Source organism: Mytilus galloprovincialis, chromosome 4 (assembly GCF_965363235.1).
Source record: "Mytilus galloprovincialis chromosome 4, xbMytGall1.hap1.1, whole genome shotgun sequence".
NCBI classification, from domain to species: domain Eukaryota; kingdom Metazoa; phylum Mollusca; class Bivalvia; order Mytilida; family Mytilidae; genus Mytilus; species Mytilus galloprovincialis.
The window spans coordinates 88,549,600-88,562,320 of record NC_134841.1 but is presented as its reverse complement, the minus strand read 5'-3'; the positions used below and the strand labels follow the sequence as shown (position 1 = coordinate 88,562,320).

General features: G+C 32.2%; 1 protein-coding gene across 3 annotated transcripts in view; it reads right to left on the bottom strand.

The window, feature by feature from the left end:
• Positions 1 to 5,845: 5,845 nt before the first annotated feature.
• LOC143073310 (uncharacterized) overlaps positions 5,846 to 12,721 on the bottom strand; it is a 30,449-nt gene continuing 23,573 nt past the window's right edge. For all 3 annotated transcript variants that reach the window (XM_076248742.1, XM_076248743.1, XM_076248744.1), the window contains 2 exons: positions 12,270 to 12,425; positions 5,846 to 8,967 (listed from right to left, as the gene is read on the bottom strand). In XM_076248742.1, coding sequence (XP_076104857.1) covers positions 7,747 to 8,967; positions 12,270 to 12,425 — 1,377 coding nt within the window. In that variant the 3' untranslated portion in view covers positions 5,846 to 7,746. The remainder of the gene's footprint in view (positions 8,968 to 12,269; positions 12,426 to 12,721) is intronic.

Below are 12,721 nucleotides of genomic sequence, written 5' to 3'. Positions count from 1 at the left end.
GGTACACAGTCGGACTGTCGGGCCTTTGATGGTATACATATGTATATATACATTTCACGTTACCGTGAGCAGCAAATAGGACGATTTAATGCTTATAAACCAATAAAGACCATGTGGGATGTGATCTGCACTATCTATTTATGTATTATAGCACATGCATACATAGAATTTTTGGGCCAATGCAATTAAGAATTGAATGTTTCTTTTTGTAAATTCACTGAGGTGTAAAAGTGTTGACGGGGTACATTTCAATTTGTATGACAAAATACAAATAAAAAAGCATAGATGATAATAAAATATTAAACATTGCACTATTGTTTGCCTATCATTTCGCTTATTTTTCAAGTGCTCCGTAATTCTGTGTTGGTTTTTTAATTATTGCCGTCTCGTTTTTAAACTGATTGGCCGATGACTTTTCCGTCTAAGGTAACCTCAATCACGAGACCTAGGTTATCAAAAACGAGAAGGCATGCAATAATTCACAGGGGTGTAGCTGCCGTTAGGCACTTTAGGCACATGCCTGCACATAATTTTTTCATGCACAAATATTTTTTTTTTATCAAATAAAAAAAAAATGTACAACGTTATCTGTAGATGAAAGCCGGTGAAGTTGTCAAAACTCTTTAATTATCGAATGGTATGTGTACACTGTCCTTAGTGAATGGAATATTGAATAGATTTGAATGTTTTTACGATTTTACCTTATATAGAAACTATAAACTAGAACTTTGGTTCAGATCATTTCACTTCTCTAAACAAAAACTTGAATGAACCTCAACTTAGACACATGAGTTTTTTAATTAGTTGTTGTTAGTTTTCACCCGACTTGCCATTGTTGGCCGTCCGTTTGGCTATGCAGGATGTATCAATACGCAGTCACGTCTGGTCTGAATGGGGACATTAAATCCGACGCCTAGTTGTATAGAGAGAATGCATCTTTGAGGAGTGCGTAGTTGGTCTACTGAAAGGCAAACTTTCTGCTCCTATCCAATAATCCCTCATTTTACAATACATTGCAATTTTAAATGTCCAGACCTTCGTCCTGGACGACACCTATTACAGGACCTATGCTCCAAGTTGTATTTATTGTAAAAAAAAAAAATTCAACGGTCCTGAACTTGCATACTGAATATTTGACAGCATGTAAAAAAGTCAATCAATCAACTGGCTTCCAGTAATTTTGAGTACTCTCAAATCTGCGTGTAATGGCCACAATTATTCAAAATTCCTAAGCAGGTAGGGCTTTTACACTAGAGGATATAAAGCAATTTACGATTTTTTTCTGGAATTTTGTTAGGCATCGACTATGTCTGTATGTGTTTGTGTGGCTAGGGTGAAGGTTTAAGATTCAAAAGATTGATGGTTGATGCTAGCCAAAAGGATAGTTCTATTATATAGTAGTATCAGTGTCAAGTTACGTGCCTATTTTTAATGAAGGATCGTCAATATGTACTATTAATCAAAGTTAGGTTAATCAGAACGGAATAGATATGATAATCCAAACAGGGTGTACTGCTTAATTAAAGGGATACGCTGATCTACGCTGGGCAATGCCTATTGTAATTTTTTTTTATATTACGGATTGTACTGCGTATTTTAATTCAACAGTCAGATTTTATGGTACATTATTCATAATTCTTCGAACTTTTCATCATGTATATTATAATTATCATGATTAAATAACCAGTAAATTTAATATTTTTGTACATAAAATTTTGCAGCTAAAACGCTGAAAACCGTTTTCCGTCGGGGCTTCGCCCCCTGAACCCCCTACCAGGGCTCTGCCCTTGACCTGCTGGAGGCCTTAAGCGGCCCCAGACCCCCTGCCGATTGATGCATACAGTTGACTGAATACCTAGCTACGCCCCTGATTCAAAAGCAGTACATTTCTGAAGGATTTCACAGATATGATAACGGGTTTAAAGTCAACGTACACGTCTTTTATAAAAAGTTAGCAGTTGAAGTATATAAAACTTAATCCTTTTTATCCAGTAAATCTTTTCACGCCGCATTTAGTTAAAATTGCCTTTCAATACCATGCACCTTTGTCATGAAACTTATTCGGACGAGTATTGTGAAATGTGATATCCTGTGGTGTCTGTCGTTGTTGTAATTTAAGCAATACCATTTAACATTTCGAGTCAGAAAGCGAAAGGTTTGGTTAGCCATTAAATCAAGTGTAACCCACCATTTTTCTTAAAATGTCTTTTACCAAGTAAGGAATAAGGCAGTTGTCATCTAATAGTTCGCTTTTGTATGTTGGCAATTGTTTTTGTTGCATTTCAGTGTTTCTGTTCTTCCTTTGTTGTCCTCTTATAATTGATGTGTTCATCTCTGTTTTAGTTTGTTCCCAGATTTGTTTTCTCTCAATCGATAACGATTTATGATTTTTTGGACAGCGGTATACTACAGTTGCCTTTATTTACACTTAGCCTGACTCTCTCTATATATATCTAAACACGAAAATAGATGAAGTGAAAAGGGAAACAGGCTAAGGAAATTAGTGGAAAAAGTGGATGAAAAAAAATGTTTTGTCTTCAAGTACTTGTGCCAGGATCCATAAAAAAAATATCATGGCAAATAATGCACGGGAAACTGACTAGGACAAACACAGATTTCAAACTAGTACCCTTATTTGCTAGAGCGTTATAATATAACTGGCAGAGGAATATATATATAATATAAAAGATCTCAGAAAGGAACGTAAGTTCTAATTTTGGTTTACAAAATCACGGCACAGAGACGAATTAAGAGGGGCGGGACATGTATTTTCATTTGAATCAATCGAAATATAGTCTTTCAACTATATACAAAAATATCATTCTGTTGAGAGTAAAATCAATCTACTTCATGTAGTAGAACGTAAATAGAGATCAATATTTTAATTAGATTGGAGTAAAATCAATATCAAAACTATAGTTCAAAAACTGTACACAGGGAAACAATCACATGTAAACTTAACAGAAAAAAAGTCAAAATATCTATGTCTCTAACAGACATAATTTGTTTAGTACATATTTTTTATAATTTAGATTTTTGTCCAAAAGGCACATGTAGCAGGGCTCAATAAAACTTATTATTAAACTTGATGACAAGCTTAAATGTAGTAATAACTCAGGAGTAAAAATTTGAACTTAATTAACAGATGCTTGAAATAAATTTTAAGACAAAGAACATGATTAAATCTAAAAAGGTTCCATGAGGAAAAAGTGAGTAAAAGTGATTTGCCCAACTGACATATCATGACAGACAGACTGGGTGCAAACCTAAAGTCTGCATGGACTTCGTCCTTAGTGAACTAATTATCTGATCTAAAGTGTATTGACAAGTTAAAGGTGTAAGTATATGGGAACCAATTGTGTCCCTTTAATATCAGATTTATTCGTATTCTAGTACGGTTATGAATCTCAATTAATGGCCAAACTCAGTGAAAACCTGCCATATTTAATTGCGAAATTCCCCAACACTTATTGTTATAACTGGATAATACTTTTTCATTTGTTAATAAAGAATTTTCTAAATATACTGCCGATATTTACATAAAGAAAATGACTTTTAATAATCATATATAAACAGTAATAACTGTCCTTTACTAGATTCAGATAATTCAATTTTACATGGGAAACTCGACATAAAAATTTTAACAAAAAGAATGTCTTTTGGATGGTGATGGTTCTTAAGCACCATATGCTTTTCTTTGTTGTTGTCTATAATACCAATATATATTCAATGTTTTGGATAGCAATTAATGTAATCTATATATAACTGGTAAATTAATAATTGTTAAATTTTGAATTATGTTACCACAAATTACTAAAATCCTAAACTCAATTCTTCCATAGGTGTGGTAGTATGACTATCTCCATGTTATTTCAAACAGCATAGCACATCCTAATTTTTACACAGATGATGTTTATAGCCTAATTTTTTTTTGTACTGATTATCACTTTTGTCTATGAGAAAGGAATTTTTTTATTTAATTGTTTTTGGCTTTGGACTAGATGTCAGTAACTGTGAGTACTCTCAAATCTGTACTCGAGTGTCTTTTTTGTTGTGGGGATGTATATACCCGTCAACTTTATTCGGTGTTTTTGTTACCTGATTTTGTGCTTTGTATCAATCTGATGAATTAAACATTAAACTTATTTTAATTCAGATCTGGGCTATTACACTACTGTCGGAGGTAAGGGGAGGGCTTTGACGCACACAAGTCAGGGACGTAGCTAGAAAGAAACGATGTGCAAGCATTTACAGCCGAGCGGAGTGAGGCGAAAAAGTTTGGGATCTATTCATGCAGAAATTTTTTTTTTTTTGGTTTTCGGTCATAGGACAGTTGAAAGAGGAGCTACATGTAGATAAGACTTATAAACAATTTATGAACGTCAAACTATTGATAAAGCTTCTGAATAGGGTAAATCATGGTTAATTGAAAACATAAACTACACATTTTTCAGATACAGAATTTACTCAAAATTGTTGAAAATCTGCTCTTTGGGTCTAGGCAGAAACGAACTTCTCTATTACTTTGTCAATATTCACACTGAAATCCTGATGAATATGCAGTAATGCAAGCAATGATAACCTGTCCTTGTTCATTGTTGATCGAACATTTGATTTCAACAGACGTAGTACACTGATAGATCTCCACAGTAACACTTGCGAGATGTTATAAACCAGCGTACGTGTTCGCCAACGTGAGACCTCCCAACTGAATTCGCCAAAATTACATACCAATTCAGTTTCATATGTCTCAGACGATTTTGAGATTTGTTCGTTTGTTATATTTCCTACAATATGAGGAAGCAGATACGGCACAAAGAAGCGATTTTCTGATAACACCAGATGTGACTTCACTCTCCAGTTTCATTATCATATGGTCTATAAACGAAAAATATAATGATACTTTCCAATACTCAGCTTTTGGCGTGTTTGCAGGGTGATTGGCTCTGGTAGTCTGTCGAACACATCGCTGTGGCATATTTTCTACGATATCGAAGGTTACTGATAAATCGAATGCCGATTGGTACATCTCATTCCAAACAGATAAACCGTACTCTGTAAAATGTGCTCCGAAACTACATTGTCTTAGACTGAGTATAACAAATTAAAATCTTGTAAAAGATACAAGTTACTGTTTGATTTTGTCATGATCTCCAATAAAACTTCTATTTTGAAACCAAATGCCGTTATTTTATGACATTTCATCAATTAAAAAAGTGACAACATATGTGTTTCCTTTAAACATTTAATTTATAAATTTTTATTTTGCAATTTTTTTTGGCATGCCACATCCATTGTGCACGCAACTGCGTGTTAGCGTATAGGGAGCTACGCGCCTGCAAGTATGTTGAAGCTGCCACTTTCTGTATGTGTCTGTATTATGTCAGGAACCTGTAATTAAGTGGTTGTTGTTTGTTGCTGTATATCATGCTTGCTTTTTGGTACATGTAATTATTTTGTACATAAATCAGGCTGTTGATTTATTAACATTTGTCATTTCAGGACCTTTTAAGCTGACTTATGTTGCATGTTTTTTATCATTGTAGATGGCGGTATGGTTACTTATAGTTGCTTACTCCATGTCATTTGGTCTCTGGTGGAGAGTTGTCTCATTGACAATCATATCATATCTTCTTGTTTTTATATTTTAAATGAGTAAAAGTAATAGAGGATTCATTTATTTTCATGAGTACCAATTTCCATGGATTGGGGAAAATAGCTTTGGAGAATATTTAATTTAATGGAGCATATGCCTATAGAAAATTTAATTTTTTGAAAAATTGGCATCACTCAAATATTTAAATGAATCCTTAGTAGTCATGCCATCAAGTATTATAACAGAAAATAAATTTCATATATTTTTATAACCAGATATGTAGATATTCAAAACAGAAAACAATGATCACAGTCATTAATACTTGAACAAAATAAAAATAAAAATAAATGTATCACTAAAGTTACTGTAAACCAACTTTTTTGAGAGTGAATTATTTTCACAAATACCCCAATGAGAATAATAAAGTGAAAATAAAATTTTAAAATTGAATCTTTTCTCATTTAACTACATCAAGTGACTTTAAAAATTGTGAGATTTAATAAAGTATCTGTGAAATAAGTTGGTTTACAGTACTGATAACTTCTATACAATTCCCAAGTCCCACTGCTATGATAATTATTTTCAAATTAGTACATATATTTTATAAAAGTACATATAAATAATCTTTATATTTTAAAAACAACTGTTTGTAATGGAGCAATGCACTTATATTGAGATTTTTGAGGTTTTGTATATCAGAGACAATGGTCTTTAATTAAAAAAATTTATGTGTAACTATTTATTTTTATTTCTAAATCTTAATTTTTGATCACGAGGAAGACCTTATCCACTGAATGCTAATAGTTATGAAAAGATACAATGAAACGACTGTTATAATAGAAGTCAAAACTGTTATCACTACTTTTATTGTATGTATATACACAGTGTTAAATCCAAGCAAGTTTTTTTTAACACAAAAATGAATTATTTATTATCACTTATCTAAAAATACCCTTTCTTTGATTTACATGTATATATAGTAAAATACTATGATAAAATTTTAAAATTAACAACTTATCAAAAGGCCACTATGTTTTATGTAACAAAAATAATATGATCTGCCCAACAAAAATTCTTATTAAAACAGCAGATATTACTTGCTATTGTGAAAAGAAGGATTTTTAAGAATTCAATTGGAAAATCATCCAAAAAAGATCTATTTTGTACAATAAATGCAAGTAGATGACGAAAATATATAAATTTCCTTTGTGTGTGTCTTACATGTTATAAACATTCCTACAGTGGCACACTTTCTAATTAATTGATTACAAATATAAAATGATGAATTAACACTGCAAACATATTGAATCAAATTAACAGTATGGCAAAAAATACCAAAGATAACTATATGGGTAAGGCATTGTTAACAAATAGCACTATTACATATACATGTAGTAACAAAGCAACAAATTTGAATAAGCTTAAAGAGGGGGGAGGCAGAACACCTAAGGGAGTTAACTCTTTTAAAAGGAGCCAAATGTTTTGCTAACCTACTATTCATAAAGAATCATCAATGATAAAAATAAGTGTTTGTCAAATTGCTATTTATCCAATGAAATCCTTCCTGTAAATTGTTGTTAAAATTTCTTGAAATGCTTTCTCCATGCCTAATTAATGCAAAATGTCAATAAAAAAGATTAAAATCTTTCATTAGATGGACAATAAATTGAAAAGTATTGATTATCAGTCAACAGCAAACATACCATTTTCAATGTTAACCAAAGAAATATATATTACTAATTACTTTACCATTAAAAGCCTTCAGAATATGTTTTGTACAAGAGGCTTACTACAAATAATGGCTTTTTCTATACTTTTTTTAATTAATTAGCTTCATGTGATAACTGAAACAATGCATGACTTATAAACAGGCAAACAATTTCAAATTTTGAATCACTCTTATATATTCTGTGAAAATAACCTGTTATATATTGGAGGATTATCATGCTTTAACCTTTCTAATAGTATTCCCTTAAGGCTACTCTATAAAATATTTTAGAAAACATAAAACAAATTCCCTATTCTGAATTCATATGAGTCCTCCTGTTTCATTTGACACCAACAAGGAGTATTGTCAACTGAAATGAAATTAAATATTGAAGCATCCCTCCCTTCTCAAGAAAATATGAATAAAATAAAAATACTTCAAATCATAAATCTTCATAACTAAACTTATTATGACCATAATCAATGTCTTCCTCATGTTCATCGTCTTCCACATGTCCATCATCATCCTCATGTTCATTATCTTCGTGGCTTTCATTATCTAAGTCCATGTCTTTATATACCATATCATCATGGTGAGACTCATAAGCTTGACCACCACCGTACTTATTGAAATACCAGCTGTCAGGCTGAGTTCTATGGTAGTCACGTTCTTCTGCTCTGTGGAACACCCAATCTGTTTTGGAACTTTCTCTGTATTTCCTTAAATGTTCTCGGTCTGTCATCCTTTTTAGATACCATGACTCATCTCCACAATCTAGATCTTGGCTGAAAGGATCACAGTAAGAAAAATCTCCATGGTTCTTAGTTAAGTCTTCCTCAGTTTTATTTTGGACTGTTTTTTCATCACTGGTATAATCTTTTGTGCCTTCCTGCTGTTTACTCTTTTTCTGATCTCTTCTTTTATTAATTGGTTTCTTTTCCTTTGGATTGAGATGACTGCATCCATTATTAAGATTACAGAATTTCCCCTGTGATCTGCCATGTTTATAAAGACATGGGCAGCATCCATGATCAGCAGCAGCAAGTTGACGTCTGCCCAATTTCTCTCTACACTCTGTATCAACATTGGGATCAGAATAGGCCATGTTTTCAAACCAGGCTTTTTGACAATAAAACCAAGTTTTTTCTTCCTCCAATAAAACATTGATCCCTTCGTTCATTTTGAAATGCTGAAAATCTTCCATGATGTCAATAATTTGACCACATGAGAGATCATTCCTAGTACTGACATATTCAACACTTTCAAACAGATTCTCTAATTCTTTCTTCAAACGGGTGGAACCATGTGTGCCAGGTCCTCTTTGATCAAAGTCGTATGATTGCTTTTCATATTGGTCATAAGATTGCTTGTCATCATCAGATTGTTTATCATCAGAACCATCTTCATACTTCCTTCTAGAAGTTGAAGCTGTGAACCCATCTTGGTCAGAGTCATCATTCTGGTTTCTATTGTGCTTATTTTTGCGTGATTTCTTGTATTTTCTTATCCATTTAGCTGATTTCTGAACAATTTTAGCTGCAGCTTTAACTACTTTCTTAGAAACATTGTTGACATTCTTTTTTACTGTTTCATAAGTGCTTGCCAAGATATGATTGACCTTTGGCTCATGCTTTTTCCAAAGGTCACCAGACAGGTTCTTTACCTGAAACATAAAAGTTTACATAGATAATATAAATATTTAATAAATATTTCAATAAAAACACAATCGAAGCATTTTTGGTGATCTATTTGCAATAACATTGAATGTCTTTTTTTTATATGTAAACCAGATCCTCCGCAGGGCGCAGCTTTATAAGACCACAGAGGTTGTCGACCCTGAACGGTTGGGGCAAGTATGGACACAACATTCAAGCTGGATTCAGCTCTACATTTGGATTGTGATTAAATAGTTGACACAGCATAGGTTTGGGACACAGAATGAATGTGGTCTAATGAACTTAAAATATTTTTTTTGCCTCTGAGCAATTCACTATGCTGTTGAATATTAATCCTCTCAAAAAAATGTTTGAAGAAAATTTCTTTTTATTTATCAAATCTAAAACGAGAAAAAATTAACCCCCCCCCCCCTTTTTTTCACATCCCCCTTTCCCTTTTTTCAAAACTGATCTCAATTCAAATTTCTAATGGAGTTTGCAACAATAACTACTCATTTAAATACATCATAAAATATTAAAATGTAACAAAAGGGGCTTGTTATCACTGAATGGTAAAGATTGTTTTAATTTATCAGTTGGTAGTAAAAGTGAATATACATTGCATATTATATAAAACAATGATTTAAGTTGATTCAACTACTATTCTGGACAAAGAAAGATAACTCCAATCAATTGAAACTTGCTTGCTATTGCACAATATTGTGCAATTAGATATTTCTTGCTATTGCGCAATACTGTGCAATTGGAAATATTTCCTATTGCACAATATTGTGCAATTGAAGATTTCTTGCTTTTGCCCAATACTGTGCAATTGAAAATTTCTTGCTATTGCACAATACTGTGCAATTGAAGATTTCTTGCTATTGCTGAATACTGTGCAATTAAATATTTCTTGCTATTGCACAATACTTAATATAATAATTTTGGATCCAGATTTGAACCAACTTGAAAACTGGGCCCATAATCAAAAATCTAAGTACATGTTTAGATTCAGCATATCAAAAAAGCCCAAGAATTCAATTTTTGTTAAAATCAAACTTAGTTTGATTTTGGACCCTTTGGACCTTAATGTAGACCAATTTGAAAACGGGACCAAAAATTAAGAATCTACATACACAGTTTGATTTGGCATATCAAAGAACCCCAATTATTTTATTTTTGATGAAATCAAACAAAGTTTAATTTTTGACTCTGATTTGGACCAACTTGAAAACTGGGCCAATAATCAAAAATCTAAGTACATTTTTAGATTCAGCATATCAAATAACCCCAAGGATTCAATTTTTGTTAAAATTAGACTAAGGTGGATTTTGGACCCTTTGGACCGTAATGTAGTCTAGACCAATTTGAAAACGGGACCAAAAATTAAGAATCTACATACACAGTTAGATTCAGCATATCAAAGAACCCCAATTATTAAATTTTTGATGAAATCAAACAAAGTTCAATTTTGGACCCTTTGGGCCCCTTATTCCTAAACTGTTGGGACCAAAACTCACAAAATCAAACCCAACCTTCCTTTTATGGTCATAAACCTTGTGCTTAAATTTCATAGATTTCTATTTACTTATACTAAAGTTATGGTGCGAAAACTAAGAATAATGCTTACTTGGGCCCCTTTTTGGCCCCTAATTCCTAAACTGTTCAGACCTCAGGTAGCAATAAACAGTTAGGAAAAACTACTCAAATTTGCCCTGATGAATTTTACCATCCCCTTTTCATTGCTTTCTTGCAATATCAAGCTTACTGTTTGTGTCCTATATGGGCATATGTATGTTATCAGAATATTCCATAGATTTTATATCCAGTATATAAAATGGTAAAATATAATTTCTTTCTGGTGTATCCATGGCAACAATCTGCATTTATTTGTCATAAAATATTGCAAAAAGGGGGGGGAAAGATGTCACATATTTCCCCAAAATTTGGCTAAAAGTAGAATTTCAATCGCTTGAAGTAATACCTTTTCTGAAACTGTGTACATATATCATTCAGCAAATCCAATGAAAGTCATATGTCTTTCATCTCATTTTTTTGTAAAATTGCGTCAAAAACTTCGTGTAGAAAAAGAGTGTTTGTAAACAGTACATTAATTTCTGGACCGATGGCCGGTCTAGCTATGAAAATACGGATTGTCAAACAGAAAACAGCCCATAAAACATGTAAAAAATAATCTTGATGCTCTTATAAACCATCTTTGATGGCTAAATTAGCACTCATCTGTCTAAAAATGAATTTTATTACACAATAAATTTCCTATTTGAAAAATCCACAGGGGCCAAAATGCGAAACTAAACTCCTAACTGCGTATTGCTACCTCAACTCCCAAAATCAATCCCAACCTTCCTTTTGTGGTCATAAACCTTGTTTTAAATTTCATAGATTTCTATTTACTTATACTAAAGTTATTGTGCGAAAACCAAGAATAATGCTTATTTGGGCCCTTTTTTGGCCCCTAATTCCTAAACTGTTTGAACTAAAACTCCCAAAATCAATCCCAACCTTCCTTTTGTGGTCATAAACCTTGTGTCAAAATTTCATAGATTTCTATTTAATTAAACTTAAGTTATGGTGCGAAAACCAAGAAAATGCTTATTTGGGCCCTTTTTGGCCCCTAATTCCTAAAATGTTGGGACCAAAACTCCCAAAATCAATCCCAACCTTCATTTTGTGGTCATTAACCTTGTGTTAAAATTTCATAGATTTCTTTTCATTTTTACTAAAGTTAGAGTGCGAAAACTAAAAGTATTCGGACGCCGACGACGCAGACGACGACGCCAACGTGATACCAATATACGACCAAAAAATTTTCAATTTTTGCGGTCGTATAAAAACAGATTCCTTCATAAGAATTAATTTCTAATACCTAATAAAAGTAAACAGCACCTGCAAAATATTAATTACAGATGAAATCCTCTCCTCAGAGTTTGGTGTACACGTTAAATTATTAGACAGACAAAGATAATAATTATATATAAGCATACATCAATACCTTTAACATGAAAATTAATTCACTAGACAAAGATAATAAATCAAACATAAATGCCTTAATTCACTAGGAAAATCTTCTTGCCAATTATCAGTTTTATTAAAGATAAACTTCTATTTTGTTGAAATTCCCTCTTGTTTATTAGTTATTGTAGAAATGATACCAAAATTTAAATCTTACAAAAATTTAACCATGTATAATATTGCACATATGCATATCTATCACAAGAAAATTTGTCTTAAATGAATTCAATATAAAATGTTTGAAAACAGTAGAGAACTTTTTCATATTACAAAATACCTGTGTGAGAGTCTCCTGTATCTGTTTGTTGACAGTCACCATAGAACTTCTCGTTTTATTCAAAATATCATTCATAGCATCAGACCAGGACTTATATCCTCCATTATTGTCTGAACTTGCTCTTTTCTTCTTTGTATGTGCACGTTCATTGTTATTCTGAATTTAAAATCAAATATTTGAGTTATTCTTTCATTCCTATTAAGGTTATCAGTAATTTCCTTGATTATAGTTAAAATGGTAATGTTGACTACTTTGACAATAAAACTACTGTGGATTCATCAATATTCGTTGGATACCAATTTTTCGTGGATACAGAACCATGAATTCAAGTGTTCAACAAATTACAAATTTTCTAAAGGAATGAGTGTAGACTTTGCCAAAACCACGAAATTAAATATCCACAAATATGTAAGTTTTCCTCAAACCACGAAAATAAATGAATCTACAGTAAT